At 39.2% G+C, this 17,642-nt stretch overlaps 1 protein-coding gene and 1 long non-coding RNA gene across 2 annotated transcripts; one reads left to right on the top strand and one right to left on the bottom strand.

The window, feature by feature from the left end:
• Positions 1 to 3,424: 3,424 nt before the first annotated feature.
• Positions 3,425 to 4,015, bottom strand: LOC120443566. The gene is made up of 2 exons (XR_005615491.1): positions 3,669 to 4,015; positions 3,425 to 3,529 (listed from the first exon to the last, which is right to left on the bottom strand). It is a non-coding gene; the product is annotated as an uncharacterized LOC120443566 (long non-coding RNA).
• A 2,811-nt stretch (positions 4,016 to 6,826) lies between these two features.
• On the top strand, positions 6,827 to 10,676 carry LOC120443564 (dehydrogenase/reductase SDR family member 11-like). Its single transcript, XM_039622443.1, has 6 exons — positions 6,827 to 7,009; positions 7,682 to 7,776; positions 9,691 to 9,820; positions 9,927 to 10,019; positions 10,106 to 10,171; positions 10,267 to 10,676. The coding sequence occupies exons 1-6, from the start codon at positions 6,890 to 6,892 to the stop codon at positions 10,294 to 10,296; spliced, it is 534 nt and encodes a 177-aa protein (XP_039478377.1). The 5' UTR covers positions 6,827 to 6,889; the 3' UTR covers positions 10,297 to 10,676.
• Positions 10,677 to 17,642: the final 6,966 nt, after the last annotated feature.

The raw sequence follows: 17,642 nt of genomic DNA, 5'->3' as shown, positions 1-17,642 counted from the left end.
TTACTTTTAGGCTGGACTACCATAGTTCTTTAATATCAGGATGTTCTAATTTAAAACTCCTCATGTACAAGTCCTTCAATAATCAGGCCCCATCCTTTCTTAATGACCTTACAATAACATCTCGCCCCATTAGGGCACTTTGCTCTGAAACAGTGGGCTTACTTGTGGGGGTATATAAATAAAATAGAGATTTATTTAGATTGATTGGGAAGCAGAGCCTTCAGCTTTTGGGCCCCTCTTCTGTGGAAAAAGCTACCAGCTTGGATTCAGGAGACAAACACCCTCTCTACTTTTAAGATCAGGCTTATAACTTTCCTTTTGGATTAAACATATAGTTAGGGTGGATCAGATGATGTAATTATTCAAATAAAAGTAAATTGACCAAGCTAACTGCATGTTGATATTTTGTCATGTCTGGCCAGTGGCTTTTAAAAAGACATCATCATGACCATGATATTCCTTGGTTTTATATGTAACCTGACCTGCTTTAGCCAGACTCTAATCCATGAGCCTGACCAGTTCAGATGTGTGCCTAAACAATATAAATGACATTGAAACAACTGTTATTGTGATTTGGTGCTACGTGGATAAAATTAAATTGAAATTGAAAATTGAACTTACTGAAAATGTAACCTGGTCGATCTATGACTCCTTTCATGCTGCGGATGCACGCTCGGAGTTTGGTCAAACCATAAACCCAAATTGCCTAGTAACAGGCAGTAACGGAAGTGTGTTCACGTGGCACTTTTTGGATCACTTAAAATCAGCGTCTTATTGTGCGTGTCATTAAAACAAATCCCAGCAATGATTAAGTAAATTGTCAAAGAGTAAAAGTTATCTCAAACTGATTTCATAAATCTGACAACAGGATTGGCTGGCTGCCTCCCTGTAGGGCAGAGATCTGAAGCTGGGAGCAAAGGCAGGCTGACATAACTCAGGTCAAGGGCATAGATTTGGTTTTGGCATTGGTGGGGACGGATGATTCAACCACTGAACCCTGCCCTGTTTCTGTTTTTTTTTTCCTTTTGTCTTTGCTTCTTGATAAAAAAGGAGAAATACACTTGCCTACATATGCTATTCTACATGCTTTTAAACCATTTAAAATGACAATTCATAGTTTTATATGTGAATTATATAATGTTAAATTACTATTAAACAAATGACTGACTAAGTATTTTAGGCTTTAGTTTACTTCAGCCATATTCCATATAACTCAGGTATCATACAAAAATAAAAATAGTTTCAAATACAGTCATGACAATAAAAGAATATGACTTTAACAACATTAGTTCAGTTATAGTACATCAACATCTGTTATACATTGGCACTAAGACGACTAAGGGAACACTGAATGACCTGCTGGTTTTTGTCCATAAAACTATTCATCTAAGATTATCACAAAGTAAAAGATCTCTCAGCAAAATTATGCAACATTTTACTCGCACTGTTGCCCCGATCAACTCAGTGAGCTGGGATTTTTTATTCTAAACATGAACTACTGTTACAGCAACAGACATGGACTACATGCCCCACACAACAACTCAATGTCCACTATGTGAAGCAGCCAAACACATGCCTTCTCCTCTCGTTAACTGAGATAAACTGCTGGCACATTGGTTTTACATCTATACTGTCCAGTCTCTCCTGGTGGACATGGCATACAGCAACATTGTTTAATCTCATTTGAGTCATTGTTAACCTTAGCCATCTTTTTAGTCTTCTGAGAGCACTGAAGCTTCTTTCAGCCTCAGTACATGCGTTTATCCTCAGATTAAAATTATGTGCTTGATGTGCCTCACCTTTGGCCCTGGCTCTTCCCCTCTGACTGCACTAGGACATTGCCACCTGATAAAATAACACATTGATTTGTGCCATATAAAAAGTGAGACATGTCAATTCAGATTCTTTGTCAAATATACACTAATGAATCAATTTACATCAGCAGCCTAACAATTGTCATGATAATAAATACTAGTTAATCTATAGCACCAAATCATCAGTCAGTCACCTGTGACCTTGCCTCTTCACCTCTGAGCTACAACATGGCAGAGCTGCCTCTGTCACCTGATAAATAACAGTGAGACATTCCAAATACATGCAGTCACACATGTGCTTCAAATACAGTCATGAACCACCAAGTCAGCATCCAATTTCACCTGTGATCTTGTATCACCATTACTCTGAGCTTTGTGTTGGTTCTTCTGTCACCTGACAAATAGGACATACATGACAATAAGAATAAAATGGGGAGCTTCTTCGGTGTTTCTGTCAATTTGTGCAGATCTCGACTCTCAGTTAATGTTTGAGGGTGTCATCCTCCTCTCCTCCTTGCAGGTCCTCGCAGCGCAGGCTTGCCGCTGCTAAAACTAAACAGAGCTCCCTGAAAGGCACAGCCAATCACATTGGCCATGTTTGTCACATGACGTAGGACTTCAGTAGAGAACGTAATTTGACTCTTTCTGCACCGCTGGGTGAATGAGACGTTGACAGATCGTTTTTTCTTTCTATCGGGTTTATTTTTCTTTACTCGAAGAAATCAAATTATTGGTGGGGACAATTCAATAATCGCTGGATATTGGTGGGGACATGTCCCTTCCGTCCATGCCAAATCTACGCCCTTGACTCAGGTGTATATATAAATGCTCACACAGGAGAGAGCTCCGTCACTCTCTCTTCGTGTTTGTAGCAGGTTACCGGTGTCCGGGCTGTGATGGACCGCTGGCGGGCAGAGTGGCTCTGGTGACCGGAGCCTCGGTCGGGATTGGGCGGCTGTAGCCGTAGAGTTGGTCCGCACGGTATGAAAGTAGTGGGCTGCGCCAGGGCGTCGCAAAAATCCAGGTTTGTTCTGAAGTGAAAACTCAGTTGATGCATAGAGTAATTTAACCTCTATACAGGGCTGGACTGCGTCGGCAAATACCGGTATGCTCTTATCTGGCATACCGGTATTTGCCGCCGCACTTGCCGCTGCAGTATTTTGATTTCGGCTATGCTATTGCAATAAACTAATGAAAATGACATGATTTTCTTTTAGGAAATAAACATTACTAATAAATTTTAAAGTGAAGGACTAAAAAAAAAAAAAAAAAAACTTATGGTACTATGATAAAAACTACAAGGGAAGGGCAACTTTTCAAACACATCTGGCAGCTCAATTTTTCATAGTGTGCAGCTGTTCGAGAGGTTTTTATTTTTGTTAAGTCAAAATTGTGGAGTCGGATAAAAACTACTATTACTAAAATAGTTTTTTTTGTTAAAATATATCTTATTGTTTTTGAGATTGTAAGGAAGATGACTCCCTTACTACATTTATCTATATTATAGCACTTAGAGCACAGCTTTCACTTTATTAAAAGCACCTTATCAAGCACTTTATTTAGCATCGCACTTTAAGCATGGATTTGCACAGTAAAACATTTGCACACCAGAAGTTTAATTATTTATTGAATATTTATTGGGAATATTAAAATCAGTTGGTAGCCTTGTTTCAGATCCTGCACAGCTGCTCCTCATCAAGGAATGTGGTGGTTGTCTGTGAGGAAAAACGAATGGTGATTGAGATTGTGATTAAGGTTTACCAGTAAGGAAAACTAATGCAAGTGTGTGTGTGTGTGTGAAATCTAGCAATAAAAGTGGTGCAAATAAGTGTTTGTGAGATAATGATTACTTACCTTTTGTGACCGTGTGCTCTTCAAGGTGTTTGGGCAAATGTTTCCCAGGGGGTCCAGACACCAGTTAAAGGTTCCGGGAGAGACCATTGGTTAAGGGAGTGTGGGGAATCTTTTTGTGCTTGGGTTTTTTTTTTTGTTTGTTTGTTTTTGTTTTTTTATAATATTGGGTTTGGTGTAAAATTAAAGTGTTAAATATTTATTAATATAAAAATGGGAAATGTATTTATTTATTCAAATTGGTATATTGTATACTGTGGTGGAAGGTTGGAGTCTAAGAATTTACCTGAGAGTGGAATAATGGTTTAGTCCAGTGGTTCCCAAACTTTTTTTGCCAGGCCCCCCTTTTTTACGTACTGGGTATTTTTGAAAACGCAGATTTTTCTATGCGTTTGGACCTTTCGTCCACACGTAAACGGCGTTTTCTAAAAACGCCTGCCAGGGTGGATATTTTCGAAAACTCCGTTTTTGCATTTACCGTGGACGAGGAAAACGGAGAAAACGCAGCGTCATAGGTGTGCGCCTTTTTTGACGTCACACTGTGCGCCACGTTATTGTTTAGGTCAGGGGTCTGCAACCTTTAACACCCAAAGAGCCATTTGGACCCGGTTTCCACGCAAAAGAAAACACTGGGAGCCGCAAATACTTTTTGACATCTAAAATGAAGATAACACTCTATATATTGTTTTTTTACCTTTATGCTTTGTGTGAACAACTAAGTGCTACAGAGAAAATTGAATTTTATTTATGTAATTAACACATTTTAAACTCTTAAAGAAATATAACAAAAGGAAAGACACCCAGCTGAACTAAAATGATCCAGCAAACAAAAACTGTTGTGAGGCGCCACCCTTATATCGCCTTTGGGCTTTTGGAGCCTTGACCTGACTCTTAAAAAATAATTGGAAAAAAGCACTATGCTGCTGAAAAATGGATATTTGCAAAATTCTGCCTAAATATGTATTTTACCTGGTTAATAAAGAGATGCTGAAAAGCATGTCCATGCAAACATCGTCGGGTCTGCCGTGATATGTTTAAAATGAGACTTCTGGTCCCGAACCTCTGCTCACAGCGTCTGCAAATCGGGGCTTTCATCTTTACGCAGGACTGTAAGCTGTCATCTGTGAGGCATGAACGGTGTTTGTTTTTAACATAGTTCACCGTGGAGAACAGCTGCTGACATAATGTGGATCCGAAGATCCATAATTGACCTACCTGGGGTTGAAAGTCTCAATAGATGCATGGCGTTATCGGCTTCCACGAGTGTGACGCTTATTTTGAGCGATGAAAAAATAATAGAATACAATTTTATTTTTATATTTTAATATCACAATAATCCTCCAACTTAGAACTACAAGTTAAAAAACTAAAATAAATAAAATACACTTCAGCTAAATACTTCTAATGTATTTGCCCAAACCACGCAGAGCCGCAGTGTAAGGACCAAAGAGCCGCATGCGGCTCCGGAGCCGCAGGTTGCCGTCCCCTGGTTTAGGTGAAATGAATTTCTACAATACTGTTACTGTTAATTGTACTCTCTGCAGTGTTTAAATGCTTACATATACACACACACAGTTACTGTCCCTCCACACATACAACTCGGTTCTGCTTCTATGCCCCATCTTTGTTTACTATTTCCCAACGAGGCTTCTAGACTTCTGATTGGCCAACATTTCTACACTGTTAGGAATATATCGCCACCTGTTGCTTTGGCATGTTCCTAGCAGCGTTTTCCTTCATTTCTGCGTTTACGTGTGGACGGGATTATTTTTTAAAACGAAAACGGAAAATCTCCGTTTTCAAAAATACCCGTGTACGTGTCCACACCTACACGGGTATTTTTGAAAACTCAGCTGTTTCTATGCGTTTGGGCTTTTCGTCAACACGTAAACGGCGTTGCGATTCACCGAAAATGGAGATTATTTAAAACTCCTTTTTGCGGTTATGTGTGACGAGGATTACAGAGTTCGTCACGCAACGTCAAAGGTATGTGCGTTTTTTTCACGTCACGCTGTGCGCCACGTTATTGTTTACATGAGATGAATTGCAGAATGGCAGATAGAGACAAAATACTGTTACTGTTAATCTGACTATCTTCAGGTTTTACACGCTTACATATACACACGTTACTTTCCCTCCATTTAGAAAGGCAGAGGCGTCACGGTGTAATTATTTTACGTGTAGTTGTTTTTTTCCTGTGTAATAATATTCAACATTGCTATCAATACATTTTTCAAAAATGCCTCTCTGTGCAAAATGGGTTTAAACACATAAACAGCTGTGGGATACTTTGTCCGTGATTTGAACCGGAGGGAACAAATTACGGCAGGATCAACCTGATATTATTTGTATCCCACTGTAACTTTACTGCATAAAGGGCTAACATGTCCAAAATGTCAGGAGTAGTGAGTTATTACAAGAAGTGTTTGTGAACTAAAAATCAAGAATGTGGGATACTGTTTGTCCGTGATTTGGAGAGCCCAGCGCTGCTCCCGATGCAGGAAACTAATTTTGCAGGGAGACCTACCTTGGCACTTGTGCAGATGAAGCCAAAAGAAGATATGCTTCACCATATTTTCTAGTCTTTGGGTTGGAAGGAAGTTGGTTTGAAACATATTTGGCGATGCTTCATCTCCTGCTTTGCGTTTGTGTGGGAGCCCCATCAAAACCTGTCCACAGTGTCCAAGCGCGCTTTTTTTTTTTTTTTTTTTCATGCCGCGCCCCCCCCCCCGCAATGGCTCGGGGGGCGGGCCCCACACTTTGGGAACCTCTGGTTTAGTCTGTGACAGCTGAACATATTAAAGGCTGCCGGTTGTCATTAGAGAGGGTTGATTGTGCTGTGAAGAAGCTCGACGAATGAATGTTTTGTAAGGAGAGCTGTATGGCAAATAAATACTTTGTTCCACTACACTTGCCTTGGTCCATCTCACGGTTTTCCAGCCACTAAGGGCTGCCCTGTTACAGAGATGGAAAGAGAAGTTACCGTGCATCAGGCCTGAGGACCGGCTGATGTAAGGATGTGTTCAGACATGAGTTGAGACCCAGTGAGAGAAATGTAGTTTTGTGAGAGTTTAACGGTGCAAAAGAAGTTATTTTGAAGCTGAACGTCTGTCATCTTTTCCTTTTTGGTTTTAGAAATTGGCAGCAGAGTGTCAGGCGCCGGTCACCCTGGTGTTTTGGTGCCTTTCAAGTGTGACTTGACGAAAGAGGAGGAGATTCTGTCCATGTTCGCAGCGATCAAAGAGCAGCAGAAAGGCGTGGACGTGTGCATCAACAATGCTGGTCTGGGTCACCCAGAACGCCTGCTAAATGGCAAAACCGGCAGCTGGAAGAACATCATTGATGTAATTTAGAAAAAAATAATCTTGCATTGATCTGCAGTTCTGTTTGAAAGAAGTGTTCACAGGAGTGGTTTCCAAGAGGAACATTGAAGTTTGAAGTGAAATTTAATAATCAATTTTAAATTCACTCATTCATAGTTTTTAAAATAACATGTACTTGATTTATCCCCAAAGTGGAGAAACAGCCAAAACATGAAATTTCCAGTTTAGTCCATGGCAGAAACAGAAAGTTGGAAAGAACTGAACTAACTAAGATTACTATCATGCAGAAAACTTTCAACTGCTTTAGGCAGTTATATAACACACAGAATAAGTCTATTCTATTGTAACTAAACCGGTATAACCAGTTTTCCAAGTCATCTATTAAATTACACTTTAAATCACATTCTGTGTAAAAGTTCACTGTAAAAAGATGGGAATGTTCAGTTTAATCCATCATAAAAACACAAAGTCTGATACAACCAAACTCATGACTCTCATCTGACTTAAAAAACTGTTGTCCTAAAATCCTGCAAAACAATATAATTTGAGTTTTGTCATATTGCATTTATTTTAACAAAGTTAAAAAATTACACAAATGTATCTCTTTCTTCCCTGCACAAAAAACAAGCTGTCAAACGAGCTGTTTGGAGGGTGTTGACTTTGTTGTTTATTTCTCTGCTTGGTTTCTTACAGGTGAACGTTCTTGCTCTGAGCATCTGCACACGTGAAGCTTATCAGTCAATGAAAGAGAGAAACGTGGATGATGGGCACATCATAAACATAAACAGGTGCCTTTTTTCAGAGCACACATTTGGCTTACAGGAAAAGCAAAGATGGTGGTATTAACAATACTCATGGTTCTTTGGCATAGAGATGACTATCTGTTGAATTCAAGCCAAGTAATGCAACACACGATGATGTTTAAATCTGTCTGGCCTGGGCATGTCTTTCTGTATTTCCTCCACTGATATTGTTTCTTTGTACGTCTTTTCTTAAACATCTCCCATCATCTGAACTGATGTAGACCTGTGAGAAGCCAAAGTCTCCTAACACATGCTAGATTTTCTGAAACCTGAAAGCAAAGCCCAGAGGAGGTGTGGGAGTCTAGTACAATTTATTAGCATAAGAATTACAATATGTATAAAGATAACATATTTGGTCCAGTGACAACAAAATTGTGTTTCCTACTACAGCTTTAAGAAGTCATGAAACCATGCTTTATTTAACCAAATCTTGGGTTAACGCAGTGGTTCCCAAACTTTTTTTTTGCTAGGCCCCCTTTGTTTTACAAGAAAAAATGTTGCCCCCCTCCCTCGCCTTGCCGCACGCCAAGCGCACGCCAAGCACAAACACATCCTTCAAGCACACACACATTTTTTTTTTCAAACTCCATTGCGGTTTATTTCACACCTCAAACATTTAGTAAACAATTTAGCAAATACAAGTAAACTGCAATAAATTACAGGTGGTGATAAAATATACTACTAACTCTTTTACGCTCGTCCACACCTACATGGGTATTTTGAAAACTCAGCTGTTTCTATGCGTTTGGGCCTTTCGTTCACATCGTGCGGCGTTTGATTCACCGAAAACGGAGATTATTTAAAACTCCTTTTTTTGCGTTTACGTGTGGACGAGGAATACAGAGTTCGTCAAGCAACGTCAAAGGTATGTGCCTTTTTTCACGTCACGCTGTGCGCCACGTTATTGTTTATATGAGATGAATGGCAGATGGAGACAAAATACTGTTAATCTGACTATCTTCAGGTTTTACACGCTTACATATACACACGCAGTTAGAAAGGCAGAGGCGTCACGGTGTGATTATTTTATGTGTAGTTGTTTTTTTCCTGTGTAATAATATTCAACATTGCTGTCAATACACTTCTCAAAAAATGCCTCTCTGTGCAAAATGGATTTAAAAACAAAAACAGCTGTTGGATACTGTTTGTCCGTGATTTAAACCGGGGAACAAATTACGGAAGGATCAGCCTGATATTATTTGTATCCCACTGTAACTTTACTGTATAAAGAGCTATGTCCAAAATGTCAGGAGTAGTTAGTCATTACAACAAGTGTTTGTGAACTTAAAATCAAGAATGTGGGATACTGTTTGTCCGTGATTTGGAGAGCCCAGCGCGTGCTCCCGACGCAGGGAAAACCAATTTTGCAGGGGAGACCTACCTTGGCACTTGTTCAGGTGAAGCCAAAGGGAAGACATGCTTCACCATATTTTCTAGTCTTTGTCTTAGAATGAAGTTGGTTTGAAAACATATTCAGATGCTTCATGTGCTGCTTTGCATTTGCGTGGGCGCCCCATCTAAAACCTGTCCATTATGCTTGCAGTGTCCAAGCATTCTCCCCCCTCCCCCCAATGGCTCTGCGCCCCCCTAGGGGGCGGGCCCCACACTTTGAGAATCAGAATCAGAATACTTTATTGATCCCCAGGGGAAATTAAAGCTCTGGGTTAACGAATGGAATGCAGTAATCATTATTTATTCAGGGTTCTTTTTTTCCTAATTTGGAAAATGTCTATAGATCAGAATTTTGTTATTATTACAAGATTTAAGAAGGGAAATGACTGATCTTCCTTTAACTACCCTAGTAAAGTCCTTAATCTGGGGAAAAAAGGAGTCATAGTAGTAGTAATAGTTAAAAATTAATGTGTTTGTCCATGAATTGTAAAACATCTTTTGTTGCAGCTTGTGTGGACATAAAGTCATTCCTTTTGCTGATCTACATTTCTACACTGCCACAAAGTATGCTGTAACTGCTCTGACTGAGGGCCTGAGACAGGAGCTGCGTGCTGAAAACACCCATATCCGAGCCACAGTAAGGCTTTAAAACTTACTGTAACCACCTGAACACCAGTATAAGCTGCTGTGAGACACATGCACAGTACATCCTACAGTTCCTTCATCATTATCTCTTTTTGCAGAGCATTTCTCCTGGTTTAGTGGCCACAGAATTTATATCACGGGCCAGCACCAACAATCCTGATCAAGTGGCTGGCATATATGCTGCATATAAGGTAAAATTATTAATCCTGCAGTTTGTGGAGTGTTGACATGATCATTTTGATAAAATCAAATGACGCACTTTGCATTTCTCTAACAGGCTCTGCAAGCAAAAGACATTGCCAGTGCTGTCACGTACGTCCTCAGTGCCCCTCCTCATGTTCAGGTTCTTTTCTGTTTCGACTTTGCATTTTAAATAACAAAACATTAATCATAATTCTATAACATGATCATATAACATTCACATAACTTTTCTTTCAGATTGGAGAACTTGTGGTTGAACCTATATAGCAGGTGTCATTGCAGCTTTTGTTGCCCCAGCAACCCCAGGACCAGGCTAGTCTTCACATTAAAGTGGTGTGATTGACTCACAGCAAAATCAATTCACAGAATATGGAAAGAATGGAAATTTGTCCAAGTGTTAACTGTCTTCTTAAAAATGCTGGAACATGATAGATTTCCTCTGCCGCACTGTGACCAACCTTATGACACTCTGTGAGGATGTTACCATCACTGTGTGTTTTTAGTGTCTTTGAGAAGTTGCATGATGTGACCCTCTTGTCAGAATCATCCAAATCAGAAACTTGAAGCTGAAACTCATCAAAATGAAGAAGTGCTGAAACGAATAAATAAATGAGAATAAATAAATGAGAGAAAAAGACATGAAATAAGCTCAGTGTCAGTCTATAAATTCTAAGCAAATCCTCTGACACACACACACGCATTGATACACACCTGCCTTTGTTTCTATGCCAGTCAGTCTGCTCAACTATGCCTAACTACCTTCAAATGTGCTGAAGTAGTTGAGTTTTATAGTAGGGTGGGTTTGAAGAAGGTTTGAAGACTTCTCCATTCATTTGAAAGGAAAAAAAATAAATTCATAAAAAGTTAAATATTTAAATATGTTTTAAAGTAACAAAAGTTTAAGCAGTGTAGTCCTGAAAAGGGTGAACGTTTTCATACGAAACTGTTTCTGTACCACAAAGTATATGGCAGTAGTTAAGTTAAAAAAACACTTGCCAAAAGTGCGTAGGTGGATCTCAGTAATATGAATGCTTTGCTGGACTTCATTATTCCTTTTGGATTAAAGGATATTTGACTTAAGAAACAGTATGTAGTTAAAGAATCTCAACCCACAAAATAATAAGTCTAGGTGCATCAGGGCATCTTGGATAAAATGTGCCAAATGAAATCTGAAATACTATTCTTTGATATTCTGATCAATAAAGGAGTTACCTAAAGGAATAGCTTACAACCGTACCATCTAAACCTTTCATGATACCAAAATCCTTCAACTCACACAGGTCGTCATTGATCTTAAAATGTCTCTGGACAGTTTTCTGAAGTAATGAGGCCGTTTTTAAACTGTAAGGAGCATAAAGTCAAGATGTATTCAAATATAGGTATAATAACTGTATCTTCTCGACATCACGGGATTTATATAGTTTAAATTTCCTGCTCTGATTTTGACTATTAGCAAGTGCAAGACATGTGGTATGAATCAAATTTACAGTGACCCCTTGTGGACATTGTGAGATATTGCTTGTGTCGATCAGACACTACTAATTATAGAATTACCTGTTTCTGTTTCCAGAAACTCATGCCCACACGCATACTATCAAGCAATGAGTTCAAGAATTAAGCCTGACAAGCACTGTGATGTAAGCAATCAAACCCCTCCGGTGTCTGCCCTATGGAGGGCTTCTTTTGCAATGTAAAGTATCTGGACTACTAATTTTAGTGAAATGTTTTGTAATTTGTCTTCCAGATAGGCTACTATTAATCTGAATATATTCTAGTCTATAATATATTCATTTTATTACAGTTTTTCTCAATTGCTTAAACACATTTCTTGAAACTATGTCTCGTATTCTCAAAACAGTAAACACAAATCCATAAAGTCTCACCCAATTTCCCAAACATTGTATTGTCAGGTCAATATGAAGCTCCACACTCAAAATCATTCGTTCTTGCTGAAAACCAAACTTTCCCCACAGACATCACACACAAGGCCTCAAAAACACACACGACAACATAGTCATACACATTGGTGCAATAAATGTAAAACAATATTCCCAAAACTGGCTTGTTGCTTGTGGTTTTCCCCTCAAAAACCTTTTCACATGATGAACACAAAAGATGCAACCAATGTACATACAGCTGCACATTTTTTTATTCGTGTACCATACAGTACAACACACACTAAGAACATTATTCTTCCTCAGCATCCTGTCATTGGTCTGGGTCAGGCCAGAGAATCTCATCCACATCACAGGCTTTATTGGCCTTGGCCAGGCAGCGGGGAAAAAATCCTCTTGCATGCCTGGTCCATCCCTGGCATGCATCCACTGATATGTCTAGGCAGGTGTCTTCCATGACCTGGAGGAGGTGCACACGGACATAAGGTTCTCTGTCGTACACCTTCCACCGCCATGCCGAAAAATAACTCCTCTATCGGGTTTAGAAAGGGAGAGTATGCAGGCAGAAAGATGTTAGAAAACCTTGGGTTACTGGTAAACCAGTCATGAACCATAGCAGCGATGGAAGCTGACATTATCCCAAACAACAACCTAGTAAGGGTGTGCTGGCTGTGCTGGTTACCTGTAGTCCTGCTGGAACATATATTGTCTCAGACCATCAAGAAAAGCAAGGAGAAGCATAGTGTTATAAAGTCCTAAAATGTGGTGGCGGTAGAGTATCCCTCATTGGCTGATGGCTGCGCACAGTGACATTCCCTCCACGCTGACCAGGGACATTTACAATAGCCCGATGGCCAATTATGTTCCTCCATCTCCTCCTCCTCCGCATGTCGTTGGATCCATTGTTTCAAACCTAAATGAGCTGACTTTGGCCCTTTAGTCTATCCATTAAAGTTTCTGATTGGTGTGTGATACATTTTGACTCGTAGCGTTTCTACTTCATTAATTGTGTGCTAATTGAGCTAAAGCTCTGTTGATGTGAGTTAACATGGACTGATAGTGCTTTCTAAGTGACCACATGGTGTCAGCACTGACAAATGTAGGAATTTGTGTGTAGAGTTTTGCAGTAACAGTTCGCCACATCTGACTCATGTGGTGTTAAGAGATTTTTACATTTACTTACTTTGATAACTTTTATTTTGCTTAAGTATAATTTCTTGTGAGAACATGATGTGCCTGCAACCTACAGATTAAGGAACAGAAGCATGCGTGAGGAAGTTACAAAGTAACACACTCTCAGGCAGAGACAGTTCCAACCTGAAGCTGATATGACAAAAGATACTAGTTCCTCTTGTCTTATGGATAACGGCCACTCATGCGATAACCATATCTAGAGATGTTTTTCTATTACGTATGCTCCACCTAGAGATGCTGTGTAATCTATTCTCTGCTATAAAATAAAGAACGGACTGAGACTCTGCGCGACTTGCCTGTGTCTTGCCACGCAGTAAGCCTCGCCCATGTACATGCCATAAATTGAGTTTGTGTTTCTTGCTTCTCTAAGGTTTTTCCTTTGACATGTGGTAAAGCAGGGCATAGTGTTTTATAGTTCAGGGAAATGGGTGTGCTTTTGGAAAGGGGCATTATGGTTTTGAAATTTGGGTTCACAAGATTGGTTATAGTGTTTACGCAACCGAGAAAAACTAATATTTTCAGAATTAAGGCTTCAGAATAAAATCCACAGCAGATGGCGCTAACTGCAACCCTAACCCCCTAAAGCAGTGGTTCCCAAACTTTTTTTGCCAGGCCCCCCTTTTTACAAGAAAAATGTTCGCACCCCCCCACAAACACATCCTCCAAACACACACACCCATATTTTCTTTACAAACTCCATTGCGGTTTATTTCCCACCTCAAACATTTAGTAAACAATTAAGCAAATACAAGTAAACGGCAATAAATTGCAGGTAGTAATAAAATACACTACTAACTCTTTTACGCTCGTCCACACCTACATTGGTATTTTTGAAAACTCAGCTGTTTCTATGCGTTTGGGCTTTTTTCGTCAACACCTAAACGGCGTTGCGATTCACAGCGGAGATTATTTAAAACTCTGACACGGGCGGTTGCCCGGGGCGGCATCACGGGCATCGGCAAAAAAAAAAAAAAAAAAAATAAAGCTCGTACTCCCCTCCATTTAGAAAGGCAGAGGCGTCACGGCGTAATTATTTTACGTGTAGTTGGTTTTTTTCCTGTGTAATAATATTCAACATTGCTATCAATACATTTTTCAAAAAATGCCTCGATGTGCAAAATGGGTTTAAACACATAAACAGCTGTGGGATACTGTTTGTCCACACAGCAAAATCTCCAGTGTTAAATTAACACTACAGAGTGTTTATATGTGTCCACACTGTTGAGTGTTAAATATAACACTGTTGAGTGTTAAATGAACACTTTTGACAGTGTTGTATTTTTAAAAAGTAACCTAGTCAGTTTTCAAGATTTACAATGAATAAAAACTGAGCAGTGCTGATTTTCTGAACACTGGAAAATAACTCAAAATGTTAGAAATATTCCAGTGTTAGAAAATCAGCACTGCTCTGTGTTAGTCATTGTAAATCTTGAAAACTGACTAGGTTACTTTTAAAAATACAACACTGTCAAAAGTGTTCATTTAACACTCAACAGTGTTATATTTAACACTCAACAGTGTGGACACATATAAACACTCTGTAGTGTTAATTTAACACTGGAGATTTTGCTGTGCATGATTTGAACCGGGGGAACAAATTACGGCAGGATCAGCCTGATATTATTTGTATCTTGATTTTTAGTTCACAAACACTTCTTGTAATAACTAACTACTCCTGACATTTAATGTCAGGAGTAGTTAGTTATTACAAGAAAATGTGTTTAGAACATTATTAACTACTCCTGACATTAAATGTCAGGAGTAGTTAGTTATTACAAGAAGTGTTTGTGAACTAAAAATCAAGAATGTGGGATACTGTTTGTCCGTGATTTGGAGAGCACACTGTAAAAACGATAACTAGTAATTGTTGATTTGAGTAAAGTTTTCAAATTAAACTGACTTAGAAATAAAACTTTCCATTTACAACCTAAAATAGCTTGTCTGCCCAACAAATTTCTTCCATTGTTGTTCTAACTAAGATTTTCTAGCGAGCATAACAAAGATTATCAACTTTTGAGTAGATTTTTGAGTCGAGTTGGGAACCGTGGAAACCCGTGGGTGACTGGCACACGTCGTGGTCTGAATAAGTTTGAACTAGACCAAACGAGCCTGAGCAGACTGTGTGATAGTGGTTTGTCGATGTGTTCTGAACTGAAAACCTGCTAAGAAACTTTGAACAAACGTGGCCAAAGTTGGATGAAAATTACAATTTTTCACCATTACAGTTTTTACCTGGTCTGAAGTTGGAGTGTATTATTTGACCATTTTTTGGACAGGTGCGGGGAGCTGCCGCCCATTTGCCCTAGCAGGTAAGCTAACGACATCTGTTATTAGGATTTTCTACAAGCGCTAGGCTGCATCCTCCTGAGGACCCAGGAGGGTGGAACGAGTAAAGCACTGAAAAAAAAAAGCCAAACAATAACATATTTAAGTCATCTAAGGGACTTGTTTAAGCTAGCGAAGGACCGCGGGGGTTGAAAATGATATGCCAGGAGTTCGCTGTTCTCGCTGCTCTAGCGAGCCTTGAATCCCCAGCTAGCTATCGAAGCTGGTGGTAACAGACGTCTCCAAAAACGTAGAAGCATTTTTTTGCAAAATGTGTTGTCTTAATAAACTGAGCAGATATTTGAAATTTACACAGCTACATTCTCGCCTGAAAATACCTTAAAAGTTTACTTTGTGACCCAGAAAGAGTAATAAGAGTAATATTAAAACTAAGTGGCTGCCGCCATTGTTTGAAACTAGAATCGGCTGGGCCGCTATGAATTCTGGCATAGGGTGGGCCACGAAAGGATACACCTGACCCATCCTTCAAAGCTGTGGAAAGTATTGTATTGTTTTGAGAGCCTTTTGTTGGTGGAGTATTGATTTTATGTACAATTCCACGGGTAGAGGCGATCTGTACGGTCCGACTTTGCACATGCGCAGTAAGGATCGGGGAGTCCGATCCGTAACTTTTTTTTCTCTTTTTTTTCTACATAATATTGAAATGTTTCATTATTGCAAACATTTTCTCTCAAGCGGAGAGAGGTCGTGGAGTGTCAGCCTATGGTATCTGAGGTCCAGGAGAGATGACCTGCGCTGTTTTCCTCTGAGTAGGTAAGACTGTCCTAATTTATTTATAATTTAATTATTATTCAAATTGGGCATGATTTATACTTATATTGAAGCAGTACGGTATTTGCTGGGGTAATGCATTGGCCAACTTTATTATCTTGTGCTACCACTCCAGTCAAGGCCCTTGCCAGTGTTATATTGAAATCCTTACCCTGAACATTTCTGCCAGTACAAGAGTCCCCATGCTAAATCGAAATTGTGAAACAGAAAGGCAATCTCATAATTTTGACTTAGCATGTATTTTTTTTTTTTTTGTGCTAGAAATAGGACTTCTATAGTCTGAGATTGTTAGGAAAGAATACTAAGGCAGGTCACAGAATCTGATTGGTCACAGATTTTGGTGCAACTTAGAACATAATATGTATTTTCATATTGATACTGGGTTTTGTGGGGGTGTTTCTATTCCTGTGCAAAAGACGTATTCATGAGAGATTTTTGAAGTAGGTAGGTTTTGCTGTTGATAACACAGTCAGGCATATAACATGGTGCAGACTGTCCAAGACAGCTACCCAGGAATTTTCTGTGCTGAATAAATGACAATATTTTGGTGAATGTATTGTTTAGATATCTGAAAATTTCATCGGATCACAAGCAAAGACCTCCTGGGGACCTTCAATGCATCCCTTGACAAAGTTGTGCCTGGCCTGCTGAAAAACTGTACTGGTCTAAGAAGGGAGCTCTTGGTGAGGAGATGGAAGACCTCCTGGATAAACTTGATGAACAGGTGAGTGAAGTGCTCCTTTATCTGACATTTTAGAAGAGAGTATACTTTTCTCTTAACAGAAACTGAAAAAGATGTTGGCTTCAAACAAAACACATCAGTGGATATGTCAGTAAAATGAATGTCATGAGTCATTGCTTTGTTCTTATTTGGCAGTATTTTATTTAATTTGTAAAACGAAAGTAAAATTGTTAACATGGTGTTGTTGTTGTTTTTTTTGGGGTTGTACGTTTTGCGTGTTGCTGGGTCTGACCTGTGCTTTACTTTCATTACTATGAGAGTTCTGATTTTGCATTGTGTATAGTACACCATGTTACTTCACTAATTGAAATTCTTGTTTTCCACTGAATACTCTTTAGACATCCAACACTGTGTCCAACGGGCACTGAGAGGCCTGCCCATTTTCCTCAAGAGAAGATGCAACAGAGGTTTTCCTGAAGTGCTTAGTAAGTACAAAAAAGTAATGCAAGTAAAACTAATTGCTATGAGATGTTTTTAAAAGATGAGTTTATCCAAAATGGAAATGTACACTTTCTCAGTGCAGTCCAGATAATTTTATAGTGGGGATTGCAGTTGTCATAACTCTCACTCCTTTTTTTTCTGCTGAGCAGCAGCTGGGCATTCTTAGTGGTTGTTCCATAGCAGAAAATATTTTTGTACAAAACTCACAAGGTGGCATTAATTAA

Source organism: Oreochromis aureus, linkage group 14, assembly GCF_013358895.1.
Source record: "Oreochromis aureus strain Israel breed Guangdong linkage group 14, ZZ_aureus, whole genome shotgun sequence".
Lineage (NCBI taxonomy): Eukaryota > Metazoa > Chordata > Actinopteri > Cichliformes > Cichlidae > Oreochromis > Oreochromis aureus.
This window is presented reverse-complemented; position numbering and strand designations above follow the sequence as displayed.

What these genes read in the sequence shown, in the direction of transcription:
- LOC120443564 (XM_039622443.1), top strand. Translation starts at nt 6,890, where the DNA reads ATGTTCGCAGCGATCAAAGAGCAGCAGAAAGGCGTGGACGTGTGCATC. An exon ending in CACATCATAAACATAAACAG is followed by an intron (nt 7,777 to 9,690) that starts GTGCCTTTTTTC and finishes CTTTTGTTGCAG; the next exon opens with CTTGTGTGGACATAAAGTCA. An exon ending in ACACCCATATCCGAGCCACA is followed by an intron (nt 9,821 to 9,926) that starts GTAAGGCTTTAA and finishes CTCTTTTTGCAG; the next exon opens with AGCATTTCTCCTGGTTTAGT.